The 22,237-nt window shown below is 45.8% G+C and overlaps 1 protein-coding gene across 1 annotated transcript in view; it reads left to right on the forward strand.

Annotated features, from left to right (window-relative positions):
* Positions 1–22,237, forward strand: part of CDK7 (cyclin dependent kinase 7) — a 212,340-nt gene that overhangs the window by 38,965 nt on the left and 151,138 nt on the right. Inside the window, exon 2 of the mRNA XM_078677314.1 lies at positions 8,009–8,068. Within this exon, the coding sequence (XP_078533440.1) occupies positions 8,009–8,068 (60 nt within the window). The remainder of the gene's footprint in view (positions 1–8,008; positions 8,069–22,237) is intronic.

Here is a 22,237-nt window from a genome sequence, read left to right on the forward strand (position 1 = left end):
TCCCACTTGATCCCTTCAAGTTAATCTCCAACATTGTCTTTTATTATTTCGCTTCTAACATAATCCACATCTCATAATCTTGTTCCTTAGAGTTTCTTAGTAGGTATCCTTCCCCCGGATCTCAGTGATACCATCATAACCCATCGTTCTGAAGCCTGGTAAATTGGTGATTAGTGTGCTTCCTGATTGCCTTTTTAATTGATAAACATAGAAAGCAAGATATTGGTGAAGGTGCTTGCTAACTGCCTCTTAACATAATCCTCTCTTTGATAAATGCTTACCAAAGTTGCTTGATGGCATTTTGATCCATCTGTCATAACATTAGACGTCCACATTTGCCATTGCTGTGTCTTTCTGTTTGGAAGGCCTTCTGGCCCTCCTACTGCTGATTTTCGAGAAATCATTTAACTTGGATAAGTGAGATTATTTACACTCCTTGCTGTACGTTGTTTGACACCCATTTCTTGTCCTACAACCACCTTTTAAATACCTACGCTGCAGCCAGAGTTCGGGCCAAAGGAATTATCCTCTCTTCTCCATGCTATTCACATTGGCTATTTATACCTTTTGAAGGGCTGTTGATAACATAAGGAATTATACCTGGATTGCACTATGTAGCAGGAATGGAAGACCACATTTCCCTCTATGCTGATGCCCACCCACAAGCGATGCAAATTCTTCAGGGCCTTTGGCTATTAACTTGTCTAATTTGACCCTCTTTTTCAATCGTAGTCTTCCCAGACACCACAACATGGTGTCCTTAATTGAAAATGGAATCTGAGGTTTTCGGATACTTGAGGTATGTAAGAAGTTTTTAAGTTCCTCAATGCTGGGTGAGTAGTATTGTCCCTCTCTTGGAATCTCTCCAGAGAAACATGGATCTGTAGACTTCACTTCCATTATTGACTGTGTCAATATGGTTTAAGCGTTATTCCTCGACAAAATACTCTGTGTGATACAAAATTGTCTTCACAGTTCGCCCCTCCCCTTTTTCCTGCAGAATTGTGCTCTACTTTGGAAGCACCTGTGGGCATGGGGGAAATATTGACGTTATGCGGAAAACCATGGCTATGTGCTATGAAGCCCCATAATATGGCGGTGTTGGCATTATGGACATTGTCTTTTATTATTTCGCTTCTAACATAATAGCCCAGCTTTTCCAAAACTGATTAAGCCAATTTCTGATAGTAGTAAAAGAGCAATAAATAAAGATACCTTTTACATTTTGAATTTATCTTGTCGTATTTGCTGTGCTTCAGAGTAAGAGGTTAATTATCAGGCTATGTCTTCTGACAAATTGCTGCTTATTCTTTAAACATGAGAATTTGTATTCCTTTTCATCCTCAGACTGCAAAGTGAGAGGTGTTATTAAAGTGCACTATGTGATAATATTACTGGGGTATAGTTGGTGTGAAAGGAAAGGCTGTAGGGTGTCATTTTTTTGAAACACACAAGAAACTTAAATTAACTGTAGATAAACTGTTCAGGTTTTTGGAATATATCGGTTGTTAGGGACATGCCCCCACCTCACTATGTGTTGCTGTCTGTGTCTTCTGTTGACACCTCCTGTGACCCCACCACTGACCATTTTAATAAGTACCCGAACAAACCAGCCACCTCAACATGAAACCCACCCACTCCAACCACCTTTTCTTATCACCTTGTGCGGCGAGTTTACAGCTACCTGCCCTTCCAATGCTAGAGATGCCTGTCGACAACCCATTAGTATTCTATACGTCACCAACTGTAACAGAAAATCACATTTTTATGCAGGCATGGTGTCCCCTAGGCAAAATCTACTAAGCTGGCCACTCGTATGTGCCATATAACTTGACCCACCACCCAGTAACTCGTCCTGGTAGACCACCCACACCCGACAGTACATATCACAGTATATCTGCTGTCATAGAAGTGACCACAGGTAAGTCAGCATCCTCCATTTCATCGCTTGAGGTGATGGTGCCTTCGTTAGAACCCTCCGAATCTCTTTTGGAGGCTGCCCGTCTCTTATTGGAAGACCACGGCTTGTAGCAAGTCCTCCATAACTTTTGCTTTCTCCGATTCCGGCTGGTCCTTTGTGGGAATCACCATGGGGTGCTGGGGCAACTGACTTCTTGACCTCTATTCCTGTCAGCTTGGAGAGTGACCTCTGTCCTGGTCACCTAGAATCGGGTGGTTGCCTGCTACGGCCACTCCCACACCGCCACCGCAGTGATGGAAAAAGTGTAACTCTCTCCCGGCTGTGACCTTGAGTCACGCAAATTTATGTTGAGGTGAAGCAAGTATTTTGTTACCACTAAAAACGTTTTGCGCTGTTGCTGCATGGCGTTGGTATACACTGTGTAGATTCTCTTGTGAGAAAGTGACTTCTTGTTGCAGTTTTGGAATTATTGCAGTAATGTCAGCGACTGTGGATGGGACTTTACCCATACAGGATTTAGTTTCCGCCGGTTTCTTATGATTGGTGTGACGACGTCCAGAACCACTGCCTCTATTTTATTTTCTAGTGCTTAGTGCCACGTATTGCTGCCAGTTTTTTTTTGTGTGTGGACATCTAGATCCATGTCTACCTATGTATAGACCCTGATACTCGCCAATTAGTCCATATTCCCCCTGCCTTGCAGATGTTTCTTGTATTTAGGGCGCACATCACCACATCCAGGAGCTGGAAGCACCTGTCAAGACCCAGGTTGCCAGGGCGAGACCTCCAAAGCGGGGCCTACATGATGGCTTGGTCTCAGTCCCCACAACTGAGCAAAGACCCTACCTCCAAAAGCTAGTAATAGTCCCCCAGCATGTGTTCAATGGAATCTCTGTATGCTCTGGCCACGCTTGGGCTCTCTGTCGGTGTGCCCGACTGTACACCAATGTCGGCTGACGTGGGATGGCTGCATGGAAGTTCCACAGGTGCTCCTATGGACAGTGAAAGAGACAACCACCCTCCCCATTGCCAACTGCCTCCATTCCTCTGCCACTGGGCCGGCAGGGTCTGCTCCCCACTCACTTACTCGGTGGCACTGGTGTAGGGCTTGGCGCTCATGAACACTTTCAGGACGGTGGGCTGCTGTGCTGTGGGTGTGCAAACCTGTCCCTATATTTGCCAAGACAGGAGACAGGGTCTTCCTCCCCACCCCTGGCATCACTGCTGTGGCAGTCCAGCTTACACAGCTGCACCAGTCCTCACAGGCCCTGGGAGGGGATGCAAATATACAGTCGCTCCGAGCCACCTCTCGCTGTCGGTAGCTTGCCTGCGTATGCACCCACTTAGGGTCCGGACCACCCATCACAGATCCCCAGGACTGGGCGCTTATGGTTTTCTGATGGGCTCCACTGTGGTTGTTCGCATCGCCTACAATTCTTGATTGTGAGGGGAGGGTCTGCTGCCCCCACAACAACACCTCCAAAGTCACCAGCAACACTCCAACCGCGCCCCACCCTTACCCCCACCATCCCTCTGCAGCCCAGTGGGTCATAGGCTTTCAGGCTCCAGTCACCTGTGGGGCCTGCATCACTGGTGGTCAAATCTACGGTGAAGTCTCCAGTGCTGTCTCAGCCACGCCCCCTATACTAGACAATATTTGCTAATCTCTACTTCAAGGCCTCAGTAAACCTCAGATTGATATTAGCCCAGAAACACATAATTGGAGAACCAGTAAGCTCTTCAATTTAAACACATGGCTTTGGAGTGTGAATAAATGTATGTTCTTTAAAAAAACATATTCAAAGCACTTGGGTATCCACAGAAACAGTGAAGATCTGGGATCCCTGGCAAGAACAGTTTTAGTTTAACCTTGATACTTAAAAATTCCTCCTTCACAGAACGCACTGGGCCAGCTGTTTTAACTTTTTCTCCTGACTATGGCTCATATCTTCATTCTCACTAACTATACTGTATCTGCCTTTCCTAAATGTGTTATATTCCATATAAACCTGATGCTTGTTGTTTGTTTTTACTTTTCTCCACTTCTTTGAAATGCCAGCAAAAAGATTTATGTATGAAACAAAAGTGGTATACATAATGGTCGATTGCGTTTCCAGTCAGCATTGATCAGCTCATACGGCTTTTGTTTGGTGCTTCAAGTGACCAGTGGACTATAAGGGGTGAGCCTTTGCTGTACCCCCTTATGTATCTGATCATTCAAAATGTTTCAGCCTCGGTCGTCCGTCTCGGTGAAAACTGTTCTCAAGCTTCTTGGCCTGTTGGCCTCCTTTATTAGGTCTCGGGCCTAGCATTACACTGCGTAAGCAGTGTGGGCGGAGCCTGAGATTTTATGTTTTCCTTACAGTGGGGCTTGAACCTGCCCCTCTTCTCCATTGGCCGGCCTCGTAAATGCTGGTCAGCCATTGGAGGAGAGGGGCGTCACTCGGTTCTAGCCCCGGCTTGAGCGGATTCGGGGGCGTGTTTTTTTGCATTTTTTAATCAGTGACATCATCCGTCACTCAACTGCTCAAAACACGCCCCCCACTCTCGAAAATGTCTGAGCTTTGTGGCAGCCATTTCAGGCTGACTACCGGCGGAAGAAGTCATCCTCGGGCACTCATTGAGGTCAGCACAGAAGCTCCGAGGCTTTCCCTTCCACCTGAGAGCAGCTCTTTCTGGAGCTGCTCGGCTCCGCTCGCCTCTCCCCCCACACCACACTCTTCCCGCAGCCCTCCTCCGTCCCGCTCTCGGATGATCCTCCAGAGCACAGGGGGCTCCTGACCGGCCGGGTTAGCTTCTTCTCTGTACGTGAGGCTCTGGCACGGCCGGCACAGAGCTGCTTCCACCAGTAGAAGGTCACCACGGCTCGCGCTGCACTCTTGAGCGAGCCCTGACTGATTCAGCTGGCGCCAGCTCTATACATTTCAAATATGTTAAAAGGAAGGTATGTATCTACTGGATATGCTTGTACTGCACATAATTAATTGCAAAGTTTAGGGGACAATAACGAATTGTGTTTAGCTTGCAATAAAATCATCCGTCGACCTTGCAGAACTTTCTAAAAAATGTTTCACTGGTGCAAGTTTGCCTCTGTATGGCCGTGATCCGACTCCCTTTTAAGATGGCGGTGCCGTTCGCTGGGCCCGGGCAGTTCTTCTAACTTCCAGTTTAGACCGGGCAGGCTATGCCTCTGCACAGGCCCTAGAAAGTGAAAACGCACACAGTGTTGAGAAAGACAGCCTGAGCGGCGTTCCCACTGTGGATTTGTGTCACCGGCTGCCAAGATGGCGGCGCACCTGAATCAGCGTGTGTACGAGGAGTACAGCCGTGTCGTCGTTCAGGTAACGCATTTGTAGTTGGGGCGGCTGCTTCCCATGCCTCAGTACAGGGCGGACCGCCAGCTATAAACACCGGGGTATCGATCCAGGCCTGCCGGTGTTTGTTCTGCTTATAATGAGAGTGTATGAGCGACGGTCACCGTGGTTTTTTTTTTTAATATAGCCTTACTATAAACTGTATAGTGTGTGCACTTAAAGTACTAAAGCATATGTTGAAAAGGGTACACATGCCACGCTTTTCTTTTTAAAATAGGGAAGCCCAATTGTATTACCCCTCTGCCCAATCTTCTCTTTTTTGTCCCTCAAAGCTTTCTTTGCGGCGTAAGAGGAATCGCTTTGAAACTACAAGACCCAGAATGCAAAGTGCTGGTAGATAAAAGCCCGGAGTACCTAAGAGTGGCACATATGGCAGGAGGAGCGTGTCATGGGTTGCCCCACAGGACCACTGCCTACAATATGCAATCTTACTCAGGCTAAACATTTCAGGTGGGTAGATGTCCAAAAATGGAAATTATGTTAGGAAGCGCGTCCTTCAATAAGCAGCAACATATCTGCCTATGAAAGATGCCTTCAGAGGGCAGAAGGCCTTGCACCGATTCCCTCACAAGCGAACTTAATAATTTCCTTAGGAAAAGGCTTTGTTTCGGGTGCTAACACGAAAGCAATGCAAATGAACAGAAATGTCTATTATGTTAGTGGTTGTTTGTCCTTTTGGTTCACACATTTCTTTCACAAGTTGGATAATTTAGCTTTGCTTTTACGTGTATTATCACCGAATGTGTATAAAAATCACACAACTGTGTTTTGAAAAACTGAAGCAACAGAAAAACTTTATTGTGCTTGTGTGGGTGGGTGGCTCTGTGTGTGTGTGTGTGTGTGGGTGGCTTTGTGTGTGTGGGTGCAAATGCAATAGGTCTCGCATTTGCGAGCGTTTAAGCTATTGGCATTGTAAATGACAATGCCATTTATTTATGTTTTAAAAACAAAAACGTAAATAAAAATAATGTCATGAGCAATGCCAATAGCTCTAACTTTAACAATGCCGAGACCATTGCATTGTAAATGCTTGTTCTGCTTATCAGCTAGGCCAGGTGGTATATGTGGGCACTGCAGTGTAATCCGAAGTCTCAGTGGGCCCACCAGCAATGAAACCTGCTGGATTCCATCCAGGTGTTGGAGGAGACTGCACGATATTTGAAGTGGTGGCTGCTTGACTGCAATTGGACCAGTGACAGATCCCTTTTCCTATGCAACCTAAGGCTGACAGTGGTGACGGATGCGTCACTGCTGGCTTTGGGATGTCATCTGATGGAGGTGGAAATCAAAGGACCCTGGTGGAACCCTGACTCCATAACAATCTGTTTGTGTTGCGGGCTATTCTTCTGGCACTGTGAAGACCTTCCTACTGTGCATCAAAGGTAGACTGGTTCAGGTTGTCACAAGTAGCACCACCGCCAGGTGGTACTACAACAGGTAGGGCGACGTGGGGTCCTGGAACCTGGGTCTTGTGCCAAAAGGCTCTGCACCTCTTAAGATGGCTGGGGTGTCAGAGCATCTCCCTCGTCATGAGCCCACTGGCGAGACCAATTAACGCCAGGGTGGACAAGCTCAGCTGGCAGTGTCTGGCAGATCATGAATAGCAGTTGCATACTGAGGTGGCGCAAGAGACCTGTCTAATTTCTTAAATAAAAACTTGTTTTTATTATTTTTTTATTTTATTTGTTTTTGCTCAAACCATGTCCAGACAAGACCAAATGTCTATAAGAAACAGGCTCATAGGACCACAGTCACTGGAATTACTATTCAGCTCCCTTGGATTTACCACATGACTGTAAAGACATGGACAGATAGGAGAGCAAGCAAAAGGGCACTTTTGGTGTACATAGGTCCTTGACCACTGTAATTAGATTAGACTCGCAAATACTTTGTACCACCAAGAGTTTAGCATTTATGGATACCTGTCAAGTCTTGAATCGCTAAATTAGCACCCTATTCTTCCAAGCAAAGCCTTGAGAAAGCCCCAGGCCTGTGCGCCAAAGAAAGGGCCAAACATGTGTTGGCTATCCAGAAGAAACATGTTCATGAGCCATTAGAAGCTAAAATAAATGCCTTCGTTTTTTTAACCATTTGAATAGTATGTCTCTTATAAATGTTCTCCAGATTATAATAAATTAACTAATAAGGTGGAGGCGTTCACATTTCCAAAGCATTGTGTCAAGGTGGGAGCAGTGGGCTGTACTCCTTTTGGACACATATCTTTACCACCTCAGAAAATCAAACTATGGAATTAAACCTGGGCTCCAGTACTGAAAGGCCTTCACACTCTAAAAGTGCATGCCCCATTCAGTCCTGTTATTTTAGCTAAAGCATCCCAAGACTGTCAGTCTGACAATACGCCACTTTTAGGAGTCTCTTATCCATACGTGGGGGCGTAATAAGCTTTGTGAAATCTTTGTGGCAACCTGAACTTTTAACTTGTATGTGCAAATCATTAGTAAACCTATGCCTCAACATAAACTTTGCCTTAACATAAAATCTGCGATGATGCGTGTGTGTCTGATATGTAGTGCCATTTCCCCCAAACTATCAGGCATCCTGCCGCAGATCTATTTTAAATGTTTGTGTAGTTGAAAAATATAATGTAAATGACACTAGCTTTCTAGCCATAAGATGTACTTCTTTATTTTTTTCTCCTCTTGAACTTGCTGAATGCAAATAATTCTTACAGTTCTTTTGTCTATATTTGTAGTTTGCTACCGTTTACAAAGCAAGAGACAAGAACACCAATCAAATTGTTGCAATTAAAAAGGTGAGTTAGCTGTTTCCCTCTTTCGTTCACTTTGGTCAATTAAATAAGTAATTAGAAATGTAAAAAAATTACATAATTTACCATTTCTGTAATGTCTTCCCTGTCATAATCTCTCCTGGGCTTTGGGTGGTCCTGCCTCGTGGCAATGACCGGATATGAGAGCTCTTAAACTCGAAAACATGTTTTATATAATAAATCTGAGACCAGAGAAGCAACTATACAACGTAGGACAAACATAGTACGGAAACCAATTTCTCTGATAAAATGCTGGTCTACATTTTTCAGGCATACCTTTTCGTAGATAAGCATGACACTCATGCTGATGGGTACTTCATATAGCAGATTCCTTGCCTTTAGATTTCACATCTTTAGAATATAACGAGGCACAGAGTGAATCCGAAAATGTTCTTTGCAGTGCTTATGCATGCCACTAGATGACGCTGTGTGGCTCTACATTGGCTTTGTTACGTTCTGAAACTGACAAAGCGGAGCTGCATATAAGCACCACCCTCTACATGCCAACTTCAGTTCCCTTCTTTCTGCACATTTGAATGCAGATCTGGAGCTCTGCTCCTTATTTTGTCTTTTTTCTATGAATTTTCTATTTGAATCCAGGGTGCAAGGGAACAATGTCCTCACCTAAAACTACAGTATTCAAACCATGCCACTACTATTGGTAACAATTATTGGATACTGACCTGCAAGAGGTATGCATTGGGGTGTCTGAGCTGTGGCATGAATTCAGGCCATGCAATGAGTGTACCCTCATGCACCTGACTGCAATCTGGGATTTAGACAGATCCTCTTTGTGGTTGAATTAATCAGGTTAATCGAAGTCCAAGTCGAAAAAGAAACACAAGAAGGTGAAGTGGAACTCCTCCCCATCCTGCCACACTCCATCGAAAGAGAAGCTGTAAAGGCATCCAAGAACGAATCTGTCTTGCACCCGATCCCTGCTTGTGGAGTCTATTCCACAACTGCCCCCGATGTGATCTGAGTTCCCTGGGAAATCAGCAATGCAGCAGCAAGTCTATCGCGTCTAGGAGGCTGCGCTGTGTACTTTTGACACTCTTCTGGCTCTCTGATGTGCCTTCTGGCCCCAAGGGTTTGCCGGGGGCTGCAGTCGGGTTATCTCTTGAGGGTCTGTCCTTGGACTATCTGAGCCCCTCAGCCCACCTCAGGCTCCGTATTGACTCTAGTGCCAACTTCTATTCTAACTCTGAGACCTATGCTTGCCTCTTCATTGACGTTGATACCAATGTCACTGGCGCTGGTGAAAGGTTCAGCGCCAACTCCAGTGTCGCACCCTGATCTGATTCCATCTCGTCCTCAACCAAGTGCACGCTGTGTATCCACTCTAGCAAACCCAGTTCCGGTTGAGTTGAATTCTAACAGCATACAGCCACTACCGCGGGCCATCCTCAGAAGCTCCATAACGTTTTTGGTTTCTTTTTGGGCCACATTTTAACTTCCTGAGATAATGATAGCAAGGATTTCCCCCCATCATTATGATGCTGATAGTTTATATATGGAGCTACAGGACGTCAATAGGCTTGATGGTTCCCCCTGATAAAAGGTTGTTGGGTTGTTGTCAGAAGACTGTGCTTCCTTTGCTGTGGTGATTCAATGTGCTGCTGAGGTCTTGGACATACAACTGCCTTCTGTTGAGGTTAAAACAAATGTCCTTGTTGAAGTCCTGCCATCTGGCTCTGCGTCCTTTGAACCCTTACTCCTATCTAACAAAGCTTTGACTGATACTCTGATGGGTACCTGGTCTAAGCCTTGCTCTTGCCCACCGCTGAACAGTGGGCTAGGCGACACTGTTTTTCCGACAAAGCCCCCTACTCCAGAGAGTCTAATGGTCCAGACATCCACCAGCAAGGTGAACCCCCAATTTATTCCTTATGACACCCCCAATCCATTTTCCCTCCGGAGTCAGAGGATGGATGCATCCAGGAAACAAATGTTCTCTTCAGCCAGCTTGGCCTTGAGGTTGGTGTCAGCAGTTTGCCTTCTTGGCCGATATACACATGCCCTTTGGAACATGGCCAGCCATGACCTTGCCGGCAGTTCCTTAAGAATTTAAAACTCTCTCCTTAAACCATTCAGGATGGTCTGGTCACAGCCAAACGTGTCATTTGAGCTGACCTGGATACAGCAATTGGCACTAGTGTGGTCCACCTGGTTTTCAGGATATGTGCAGGCAACCCTTATGGATTCCTCCTATTTGGCGAAAGATGACTCCGCTTTAGAATGATTTAAGGAGCTCTGGGCTTCAGCACATTCTTTCAACCTCTCCACACATGCCTGACAGTTAATCTCCAGTTTCGGCTGGAAGCTACTCAAGGGGGTTGGCATACATGTAGTGCCAGGGCTCTCTGCCCCCGCAGCAGTCACCCTAGTCTTTTCATGGACTGGTATTAAGTATGCAATGTACAGGTTCAAAAGGGCACCTATCTTCACAGTCTTTCTTCCCGTGCAGCATCAACTGCCAAGCTGCTTTAATTTGTTCTTTATGGCACTTAACCATCAGGTGGGAGGCAAAATCCAACACTTTCTCTGAGTGTGACAAACCATCTCATCTGACAGATAGGTCCTACAGATTGTCCAGGAAGGCTATGCCTGTTATTCCTTTATGATCCAACTTAGCTTCCTCCCACATCCGAGCAGCTCTCAGAGGAGTGCCTTTCCACCTTACTGCAAGAGGTGCAAGCTGTGTTTTCCAATGGAGTCATCAAGAAGATAGGGACGTGTTGTAACGCATTCTATTTCCTCATGCTGAAGAAGGATGGAGGCCTCTGTCCTATTTTAGATCTTTGCCTTCTGAATGCCTTCCTGCAGAAGAACAGATTCAGAATGCTCAAGCTGACCCAGGTGTTGTCTGCCCTGGATCCATGTGACTGTATGGTGGCTTTGGACCTGCAGGAAGCTTATTTTCGTATGCCGGCCCTCCAGTCATGCAGAATTTATCTGCGGTTAAAGGTAGGCCAGAAGCATTTGTAATCTCCAGTGCCCCGCTCTGCCTCAGTAGTGCCTCTCATATGTTCATAGAGCTTGTTGTGGCTGTTGCCACCTATTTTGGGCGTTTGGGGGATAGGATGCATAAAGATATAGGCAAATACATAATACTTATGTATCCTGTAAGGAGAGAAAGACGCAGGTGGTTGACACAGTCCGATACTCACCATCCTTGAAGGACAGAGTGAGGGGGGAGTCCATTAGGTTATTGATTGGTTGGTTGACTTGGTCGGTAAAGTATTGGTTGAGGAGAAGGATTTTCAGGTCCTTTTTGAAGCGAGGGAAGGAAGGGTTGTATCTGAGGTCAGTAGGGAGTGTGTTCCACATCCTGTGTACGTTACCAGAGAAGGACCGGCACTGGGTCGTTTTCTTTTTCAGTTTCGGAGGGATGAGAAGAAGTGAGTTGGTGCTTCTCAGAGTTCTGGATTTTCCTGCTTTTACTAGTTTGTTATTTAGGTAGTTGGGGGATTGGGCGTGAAGGTCCTTGTGTGTGATGCAGGCCAGTTTGTAAATACATCTACCTTCCATGGAAAGCCAGTTGAGAGCGTTGAGGTTTGGTGAGATGTTTTACATCAGTTATGAGTCGAGCTGCCATGTTAAGGACTGACCTTGGTGGGGCTAGGTGAGCATTTGGTCACCCTGTTAGGATGGCGTTTCCAAAGTCCAGTTTAGAAAGGACTAGGTATTGTACAATTGTCTTGAGATCATCTTGAGGAATGAAAGGTTTAATTTTCTTGAGGTGTTTTAGAGAGTTCTTGATGTGGTCCTTCATTGACAAGTTCTTATCCAGAGTAATGCCTAGTGACTTTACCGAGTCAGATAGGACGAGGGATCAGTTTAGAGCACTAAGCTCCTTGAGCCAGTTTTGAATTAGTCGCTGGTTCCTTTTTGGTGAGAAGAGAATTAATTCTGTTCTGTCTGGGTTCAGTTTTATGTGGTTTGTGTTAAACCACGTTTGGATCTTGGTTAGCGTGACGTTGAGGTGTCGGACTTCATTGGGTGATTTGATTTTGTAGTATATTTGTGTGTCATCTGCATATAGGTGGTATTGAACCTCTGCTTGTTTCAGAATAATTGCAAGGGGTTCCATGAAGAGATTGAAGCGGAATGGTGAGCGAATCAATGCTTACGGGACTCCAAGTTTGACTCGTGTTGGTACAGAGAGGCAGGAGTTGATTTTAATCTGTTGCGAACGGTGCTGAAGGAAGGACGTGAACTATTCTAGTACTGTGCCATTAATGCCAGAGCGCCACTTCAGAGCCTCAAGTAAAGCTCAATGGTTTTTTGTGTCAAATGCCGCTGATAAGTCAATAAGGATGAAGAGACAGGCTTCACCTTCATCTAAGGTTCTGAGTATATCCTCTGTAATGTTGAGCATCGCTATTTCAGTGCTACAACCTTTCCTGAAACCCAACTGAAAGGTGTTGAGGAGGTTGGAGTCATCAATATGTTTAAGTTGTTGGAGAACGCACTTCTCCAATGTTTTAGTTAGGAACGGAAGGTCTCACAATAAGTCCAGGACATTGGGCTGTGATCCCGATGTCTCAGCCTCGACCTAAGTGTTGGATAGAGGAATTCTGATGTTTCTTGGCCTGTTAACCTCCTGCATCCTGCTTGTGTACTAGCCCAAGTGGCATATGTGGGCTCTGCAATGGACTCAAGTCTCACTGGGCACACTTTAGGAAGCAGGCTTTTTATGTCGCTGGCCAATGTAAGGGCGCACCATGCAAAAAGTCCAGATCGGTTTACAGGGGCTTACTTTAAGAATCCCAAGTGCTCTATTTGTTGTAGTTTTGTCGAGTAGCTTAGGCTTAGCATTTGTTGTACACACTGTGATAATAAATGAGACACAATCAGGAAGAAATCCACGACCAATTTATAAAAAGAATACCGATTTTTATAAGAATTTAGACACCAAGATCTTCGGAATCAACTAAGCACTTCGGAGTTATCGATTTTACAAGAAAACGGTAAAAGTGCTCAAATAACGTTTTTTGAGGAATGAGCCTCGAATGTGGTAATGTTATCCTATGGGAGGAAAATCATACACAGCAAATATATATTTGCAGTCGGTTTTCGGCAATGCCCTTTTAGGACATAAGGAGCTTGGGGGCCAAGGTCCAAAGAACCACCAGTAGTTTGGGTTTACCTGTTCTGTGGTGTCTTGTTGCAGAGTTGCTGGTCGGGATGGTATCTTCAAGTGCCACACTGGTAAAGCCAATGGTACCTGGAGCAAAGAGGCTTTATGGGTGTGCTTGGAGACAAGTCTAGGTGACCCCAAAGGGGGACCTGATTCATGAGGACCCGTAGGCCAAGGGAATGAATAAAGAGTAACGGCCCTGGGCTGTAGCATTTGGGTGCAGAGGGTCTTGGCTGGCTGGCCACTGTAAGTCAAGTCCCCAACGGTTGGTGGTCGGTTCTGCAGAGGAGGGGAAATCAATACAGCAGGGCCACTCTGCTCGTGGTCCTGTAGTCCCTTGTCATGTAGGTAAGTTATCCACAGCGGTGGTGTCCAGACTGGCACAAAAAAACCTTGAATGGTGCTGGTGCTCTGGTACTCATGGTATTGGTGCTTGGCAGAGAGATGGGGCTTACCTCCTAGTGCCACGAAGACTTCCTCCTGACATGCTGCTCCCCTAGTGGGGCCGATGTCCAACAACACAGTGTACCGGACAAGTGGGGTCGTTGCCTGCAGATGCAGTTGATGGCTCCTCCACCACAAGGGAGGTGCTAGATGGTTGGCGAAGTGCTGGACTGTTCACAGAGTGTTGGGGAGGATGTGCAGTTTTTGGACAAATCAGGCCTTTGCAATTGTTGAGGTACCATCAGCCAGGCAGGGTTTTGTGCCAAGTTCAGGGTAGTTCCTAATTTCTCGCTGTGATGGCTCTTCTTTGTCCTCCTACTGTTCCCAGGTAGGTAAATATGTTCATCTAGTGTTTGGGAGACCCCAAAATACTCACTTTAGGGGAGTATTAGGAAGTTGCCAAAGGGCAACCTACTACTGGTACACACCCTATATGGCCACTTACTGTGGGAGTGGGTAGCCCCCTGACCCAGGATTCTCTATTTTTACCAAAAGCAAGATGGTGAAACCCTTCTCTGGCTGTCCTCTTCTGGTAGCCCACCTTAGAGGTGGGACTAACCCGTACGTGAAACACGCCACCTGAATATCTAATTTCCCACCTGCTCTGGTGCCAAAGGGGCCTTAGGGCAGTGGGTGAATTTCCCCAGGCCTGGGGAGAAGCTGTGGTCGCATATCAAAGGCGACATTTGTTTTGAAGCCTCGGGCCTTGATATGCTATATTCACTAGCCATCCTGCTGGAGGAGGTGTGATCCCCTTCTGCCGGACAGACATTGTTGCTGGCCTTAGAGAGCATGGGCTTTCACCTGCAGGGGTCAGAAACTCGTCTGCGGTGGCAGTCTGGACTATACCAGTCAGCCAATTCACCTAGAGGCTACTGGGGTTACAGGGGACACCTCTAAGATGCCCTCTGGGTGCATGTCTTCATTAAACTGATACTGGTATCAGTACGGATTTATTAAGATAAGATGTTTGATACCAAACATCCGTATCTTCAGTGAAGCCATGATGTCGCTGGGTAATTTGTGATGACCAGAGCCCAGTACAAAGCTTCATTATCACTTAGAATGTCTAGCAATGGAGCTAGACATCACAGGGGCAACAACTGGAGCCCGTGATTTAAAATCCCAGCACTTTCGGTCCCACACCCCATCCCATACCGTCCATTAAAGTATCTGGTTGTGTAAGTGAATATGGAAAGTGAAATACAACCTACTTAGGCCTTGGCATGAGAAGAGGCAGATTAGTATGGTGGGCCGCTGGTCCTTTTGTATAACAGCCAATCACTGCGCCACCCCCATTTTTCTTATGGGTCTGGATTTCTCCCATCACTCCCCTGTGTGAGAGCTCGGGTATGTACCAAAATTGTGTTCCAACTGGAGGCCGCAGTGTATTTGTGCAATCCCAAAATATCCTCCCTGTTTAATAGCACACTCTCTGCCTGAGTTCACACAAGAAAGGACCGCATCCATGCCTCGAGTGATTGGGACTTCGGGGAATTTCACCCTCGGGGAATGAGTCGTTAAGTCAGGAAGCTCAAGTCGAGAAACCTAGAGGTTGTCCTGTTTTTCTTAGCCCTAGGGAACAGGCCAAGCACGCACGCCTCCCATGTGTGTAGTGCGCAGCATTCCGTGCAAGTCCACAGTTGGGTTGTAACCTCTTGCCAATAAATGTGAAGAGCGGCAAGATCACAACATATGGAGTATGGAGTTTCCAGGGTGCAGCAGGGACAAGCAGCCTCTGTATGGTGGAAATAACTGTTGCTTTCGGGCGGAATGAGATAGGCCCCGTGTACAATATAAAATTGTATTAGGCGGAACCTTGTATTGAGGGGTATATTAGTAAGAATGTCCAGGATTGCAGCCCATTCCTTGTCTGTACAGGGATGGGTGAGGTCGCCCTCCCAATAGGCACATAGGGCTGCATGCAAAGGTGCTGTATGGGTTTGCAGCGAGGCAGCTAGCCAATGTACTCAGTGCCTTCCCAGTCCCATAACCTGGTAATATTGTATTACTACTAAGTGAGTCGGTGGCTCAGTAGTCCGGTCGCCCCATGGTTGGATCAGCATTGCCAGCAGGTAATAGTATAAGAGTAACTGTCCTGGTGGCAGCTCAGACTTGTCCATTTGTGTCTCATAGGGGATGAGGGCACCATCACTGTAGAGGTCTCCCAGTGTGTGTGTAATCTTACAGCGTGCCAGGTTTCGAGTTCCGCCGCAGAGGTAATTGTGGCATTTCTAGGAATGCCTAGCAGGGCAAATCAATCAATCAATCAAATCAATCAATCAGGGGAGTTTAAAGCATGCTACTCACCCGTGAGGGTCTCAAGGCGCTGAGGGGAGGGGTTAGCAGCTATGTTCAGTCTAAGAGGCAGGTCTTGAGTGTTTTCCTGAAGATGTTCAGGGAGGGGGTGCATCTGATGTTGATCGGGAACTTGTTCCAGGTTTTGGCCGCAATGTAGGATAAGGCTCTTCCACCTGTCCTGGCTTTGCTAATGCCAGGGTTTCGGCGAGAGCGTGGTCGGCGGATCAGAGGTTTCTCTTAGGTACCTGGAAGGAGATCCTTTCGTTGAGGTATTGAGGTCTGGTGTTGTGGAGGCATTTATGGGTGAGTATCTTGAAAGTGACTCTCTTCTCTACAGGGAGTGGGGGTGTGCAGTTGTTGGGTGATGTGTTTGTGTTGCGGAATGCCAAGGACGAGTCTGGCTGCGGTGTTCTGTATGGTCTGGAGTTTGTGGAGCATAGACTTGTTGATCCCGGTGTATAGGGGCGTTTCCATAGTCCGTAGGATTGTTCTGGGCTGCCAGGGCATAGACACTCCGTGAAATGCAGGGCATGGATCTGACAAGCTCGGTGTGAAGTAGAATAAGCATGATCTTGCTCAGTTGACTCTAAGGCCAGTAAGCAATGCACAGTGATGCAGCGCCGCAGCAATCGTGTCAGGCCATTATGGATGTCTCTAAGGTATAGGAGATATTCTGTATAAAGACTGCAGACTGTCGTTCAATGGTATGCCCCATTTCTCCCCTTGTCACCTGCGCTTCGCAGCTAGCGGTTCTATTGTTGGTGAAAAGAATAGGGAGAATAGGGGGCAGCTCAGCCTGGTGCCCCTTCCAATCAATATCAGCCCGGAGATGGAGATGCCAGTTTTGACTCTGATTAGAGGATGTATGTATATTAACAGCTAGTCATAAAAGAGCATCTCCAACAGGAAGAGCCACTCCAGAGATTCAAAGACCTTTTCGTGCTCTAACACAAGGCATCTTGCTCGGGTTTCGTGCTGGAGAAGTGTGTTTTCAAGGCAGGTGAGGTGACCTTCAAGGTGTTTACATATGTTCCACTGTGCACCTATATGTACCCATGCACTGTCCATGCATAGTAAGCTTGAATGCATCCCATTCAAGAAGTCGTGTAGATGCCGTGCCGTCGGTATGGTCAATCTATACGTTGATGGCATTACCCAGAGATGCCCGGAAAGGAGGGTCTTTCAGGGCCCCCGGTTGTAGCCGCCAAGTGGGAATGACTGGTGTAGTGTTGTCTAATGTCAACTGTAAGTGTTGCGGGTTGTGATCAGAGTGGGTACGACCCAAATAGTCAGTCTGTAGTACGGAGGGCAGTAAGTTAGTTGTGCAAAGTATTCTATCAAGCAACACATGCACTTGGTGTGGAGCAGAGAAGAACGAGTGCACCTTAGCCGTAGCATTACGCTGGCGCCAAATGTCCATTAACTGCCAGTGTTGAAGCCAGCTGCGAAGCGCCAGTGAGGTTGAGACTGTGGATGCGTTGGGGGAAATGAACGGTCAGGTCCCAGTTCAAGAGCACTGTTGAATGCGGCGCTCCTCCATCACTTCTGGAATGGAATGAGACCAAAGTGGATCCCCACAACACCACCTGCTGGCATGAAGGAGCAGTGCTGAGAACAACTGTAAAGTCAGTCTGCTAGTGGAGATATTCTACAGGTGAAAAATCTAAAGGTGAAGAGTCTGTGGTTTGAGTAGCCCTCAGAAAGAGCTATACTAAAGGTAAATAGCTTGTTCTTCAGCTCTAGGTGAACCTGACATGTGAAGTGCTGTCCTAATCATTTATGTGTCATTTAATGAGGTCTTCCTCTGGCTCGACCCACATAGTAATTTATTGTTGAATGAGATGCTTGCCAGAGTTGGGTGATGTGTTCTGCCTGTTGGAGCTAGGTGGTTAATAGGAAGCACTCTGCCTTCAGTGATGTCAGTACGAGTAAGAAATGTCATTGTTTCAAGGTTGTCCATTCATGTACAGTTTAAATCCACAGACAACCCTTGCGATGGTGATGTGGGGCCCTTAATGCGAATTTCAGAGTTGTGCTAGTTCTTTCCATGCTGACATAAGTATTTTCACCATGTAATAGTTGAAGTGTGCTCCTTACTATAGGTGCCTGACTTAAAGCCTTTTTCCTATGATGGGTGCCTGCCCCAGGCCTTCTACCTGTAAACCCCCTGTTCATTCCAGTTAAGCCCTTGCTGACTTTCTTCCCACTGCTCCATCTGTGGGATTAACTTGCAGTGGCAGGTTGGAGCTGCAGTGCAGTGGCAGGCCCCATGCTCTGTTAAATGCCACCCTTCCCTGTTTCCAGTGTTATTGCATTGTATTGTAATTGCATTTATATAGCGCTTACTACCCCTGACGATACCATTAGTGCTCCAGGTGCATTGTAACAGAGGCCCAGGTTTGTGGGGGTTCAACACAGTCCCATTATGGCAGTTTTACTACCCAAATAGGGAGTAGCAGTCCCATTTCTATGCTTGCATTAGGGCTTATGACACCCTTGCTATTGCGTTGCCCGTTGTCCATTAACCACTGTACAAATTCCAAATAAGTATTCCTCCATAAAATCCAAACTATTTACCGAGTGAAATAAATTGGCAATATTGGTTGTTCTTGACTTCCATGGCACGTTTACCCTTGACCATAAATCATTCTGAGAAGGAGCATTTAGTCAGTTTGACTGTGGGTGGTGGCACTGAGTCACACTCTCTGTCGATGTCTGCAGAGCTGAGGCCTCTGTCATGGATATTCGTTTTTGCAAAGCTGGGCACATAATTGTCAACTGATTGATCCCGGAAGAGAGCACCTTGTTCTTGCATTTGGAATTCTCAGGCTGAAAGCCCTGGGCCCTATATAGCCACTCCCTCCTAAACATCAAAGTATATCTCTGCCATATACTGCTGTAAAAGCTGATTTCCAACCCTCACGCAACGTTCTGAAGTGTGAGTTGTAGTGCTTGCTTCGCTTGCTCTGCAAGTTTGCACTTCTCTCCATTCTGTGAATGTTGCACCACTATGGAGTTTCACTAAACCGTGAGGTGAATATAGATGTTTTGGGGACCAGGTGACTAAATGCCTTTAACAATACATGATTTCATAGTTTCAAGAGGTGCACCAAGACAGGTAGTATAAGGAAGTCAACTGATTCAAGCATGTGATTCTATGAAAGATGCTAATACTGGATAGCTGCGGTTACAGGTAAATAACTAATTTCTTGCTAAGGCAGTTGAGGTGGTTGCTGAAATGAGCAAAGAACGTGAAATATGTATAGTGAGTGAGAAAGTTAAGACAAAAGTAAAGGAGTGGGCAAATGTGCATGTTTTCAATGTGGTAATATGGGACACAAAGCAGATGATAAATATTGTCCAGTATGGAACTCGGTTTATAACACGTGGTGGGAAAGAGCGTTTCTTTAAAATCTGCCGAAGTAAAATAAAAAGTAGTGTCGGGATGATGTTAAGGAAGTGCGTGATAAGGTGGCATTACAGGTGGAAAACAAATACCAAGACGCACCCCTAAGAGATTGTACAGGTATGGATATATGATTTGTGTTGTCATTGCAAAATATTGTATAAGAATATATTCATGGAGTACTTTGAGAAAACTAATAAGTTGAATGCCATAGATAACAGACCAGGAAGCTATGAAGGGGCGCCAATAAGAATGTAGTCTTTTTTAGCTTCTTTGTTTAAAGAGCAGACATGCTGTGGCGAAGATTTATGTATCTCCTATGGGTGATATAATTTTTTTCTGGCCACACCAAGTTCAATAGAGGGTGACACTTAAACCCACTGTTGAGCATCAAGCTGTGGTTCAGCGTATCGGTGAGACCTATGAGTGCGTTGAAGTAAAATACAAAGATGGTTTTCACAGCAAAGTAGGTCATTTGAAAGGATACAAACGTCAGATAAAGATAAGTGTTACAGTTTCATCTAAAGCTAGATGCCATCCTTGAGGATACAAAATTAAGTAGCATGAAAACTTGATAGATTGTGCAAAATTGGTATTATGGAGACCACAAGATAGGTAGCTCCTTAATGATGGGCAAAAAGGCAGATGGTTAGATCAGTTTATGTATCAATCTTTTCCATTTCCACAAACCTGATAAAATGATTTATACTTTGGCAAGTGCAAGATATTTTTAAACATTATATCTCACTTTAGCCTGTTGTCAGATAATGGTGGAAGCAGACTCATAATAACCACTCATTATTTTCATGGGTGCTTTTAAGTTCATTAGAATGCCTTTGGTTGGTAGCCACAGCCTCAGTTTTCCAACGAACGATGAGTGTGGTTTTGAAAGGTCTGTCACGTGTCAATTGGTACGAAGGGTAATTGTCAGATTTTTGGTAAATCTTAGGAAGAACGTGATTGATTTCTTCTTGAAGTTCTTATAAGATTACTACAGTCAGGATTGACTTTAAAGCCTGGCAAGTGCAGGGTTAGAGTCACAGAAGTAAACCAATAAGGTTATCGTATAACTGGAGAAGGAATTAGTCTAACACAGGAGATGTTGGGCACCATCGGATCATGGAAAGCACCAGTCAACATGAGTGAATTGGTTTCATCCCTTGGTATGGTTGAATACTATAGCAAGATTACTAGAAAATATGCTAGCAAGACCCTTCAGTTGAAGAGATTACTGGAACAACCTGTGCCGTTCATTTGGGATGATGAATGCAGAGCAGAATTTAGCTTAGTCAAAGAGGAGCTTCATAAGGCAACTTCTCTGCAGGCTTTCTTGTCTAGTGATAAGACTGCTGTTGTGCCAAATGCCAGCCCAAAAGGGTTAATAGCACTTTTAATTCAGAGAATAAAAGGGAAAAGAATCAGTTATTGCTTGTGCTTCCTGTGCTCTTCGCAGGTCTCGAATAAATTACTCTGTGATTGAATGAGAGGTATTGGCAGTATATTGGACCTTAAGTCAATTTAGGAATGTTAGTGTAACAACTGATCACACGCCATAGGTAGAAATTCTAACTAGGTAAGCATTAAATTGGATATCTGCCAGAAAAAGGAGGTAGAACAATTGTCTTACATAAATGTTCATTTTCAGTTGTTTATGTTCCTAGAATTAACAGTTGTCAGTGTTTTTGTTTTTTAATCTAGATCGGTGGAAGTTGATGAAAATGGAGCAGATGAGCACAAGATTTCAGACTGGATTGAATAGGAAGTCAAAGTGTGCGTGTTAATAGAGGGTGTTATTTCTGAAGAAGAATTGAAGGAAGCCATATTTAAAGATGAGGTCATTTGGCGATCTCTTTGAGTGGGGAATCCTAGATTATCCCAGATTGGTGGCTCATTATGGGATCCCCAAGGCAGCGTACTGCCAGTACTTGGAGCTGCGCCACTGGGTCACTCAGCTGCAGATCCATCCGCATACGGGTCGGCTCCTCACGAAATTTGAAGTTTGGTACATCACCCGCACCTCCAACAAATGTCTTCTGTCCGATATTTATGGCTTTCTCAACAAGTCGTGAATGCAGGCCAAATCCCCAGCGCAGCGTAGGTGGGAAGCAGAGCGGAGTCGGGAGTTCTCCCCTAAGGAATGGGCAGATATTATACACAGGGCCCGGGCATCATTGTGTTGCACCACGGGGAAAGATATGCTCCTGAAAATTGCCCACTATTGGTATTACACCCCGGCGAGGGTTGCTAAATAGAATCCCTGCTGCAGCGATCTCTGCTGCCGCAGGTGCGGGCAGGAGGGTACATTGTCCCATATTCTGTGACATTGTCCTAAGATATAGGCTTTTCGGGAGACTATCCTGCCCGTAATTGACGAAATTTATCAGACCGAACTCCCCAGATTCCCTAGCTATATCCTGCTGGGACTACCCAATCCTCTCACGTATCCCCTCCGGTCATGTAGGGGCAGGGCGATCACTCTAGCTCTAGGGGCTGCCAAGCAGGTTCTCCCGGCGAAGTGGGGCACACCCGACGTCCCGACGAAGTTAGACTGGTTACACTAAATTTGGGAGGTTGTTGGAATGGAAAGGATGACAGCCATACATTGCCCAAATTCGATAAGACCTGGGGTACCACGATGGCATACTTATACTCCGAGTTCATTGAGCTCACCTGCCCTCACTACCTAAGATTCCTACGATTCCCCACGACGCCACTAACGAACCCACTGCCTCCACTGAGGGACCACCAGCCTTAGATCCTTACCATGTCTCAATGTACACTGTGGGTGGAAATCTGTCCTCTTTCTTCTCCGTTTCTCTGACTCTCATACTTGCCTTTTGATTTTGAATAAGTGGTAACC

This window comes from Lissotriton helveticus, chromosome 2_1 (genome assembly GCF_964261635.1).
Source record: "Lissotriton helveticus chromosome 2_1, aLisHel1.1, whole genome shotgun sequence".
NCBI classification, from domain to species: domain Eukaryota; kingdom Metazoa; phylum Chordata; class Amphibia; order Caudata; family Salamandridae; genus Lissotriton; species Lissotriton helveticus.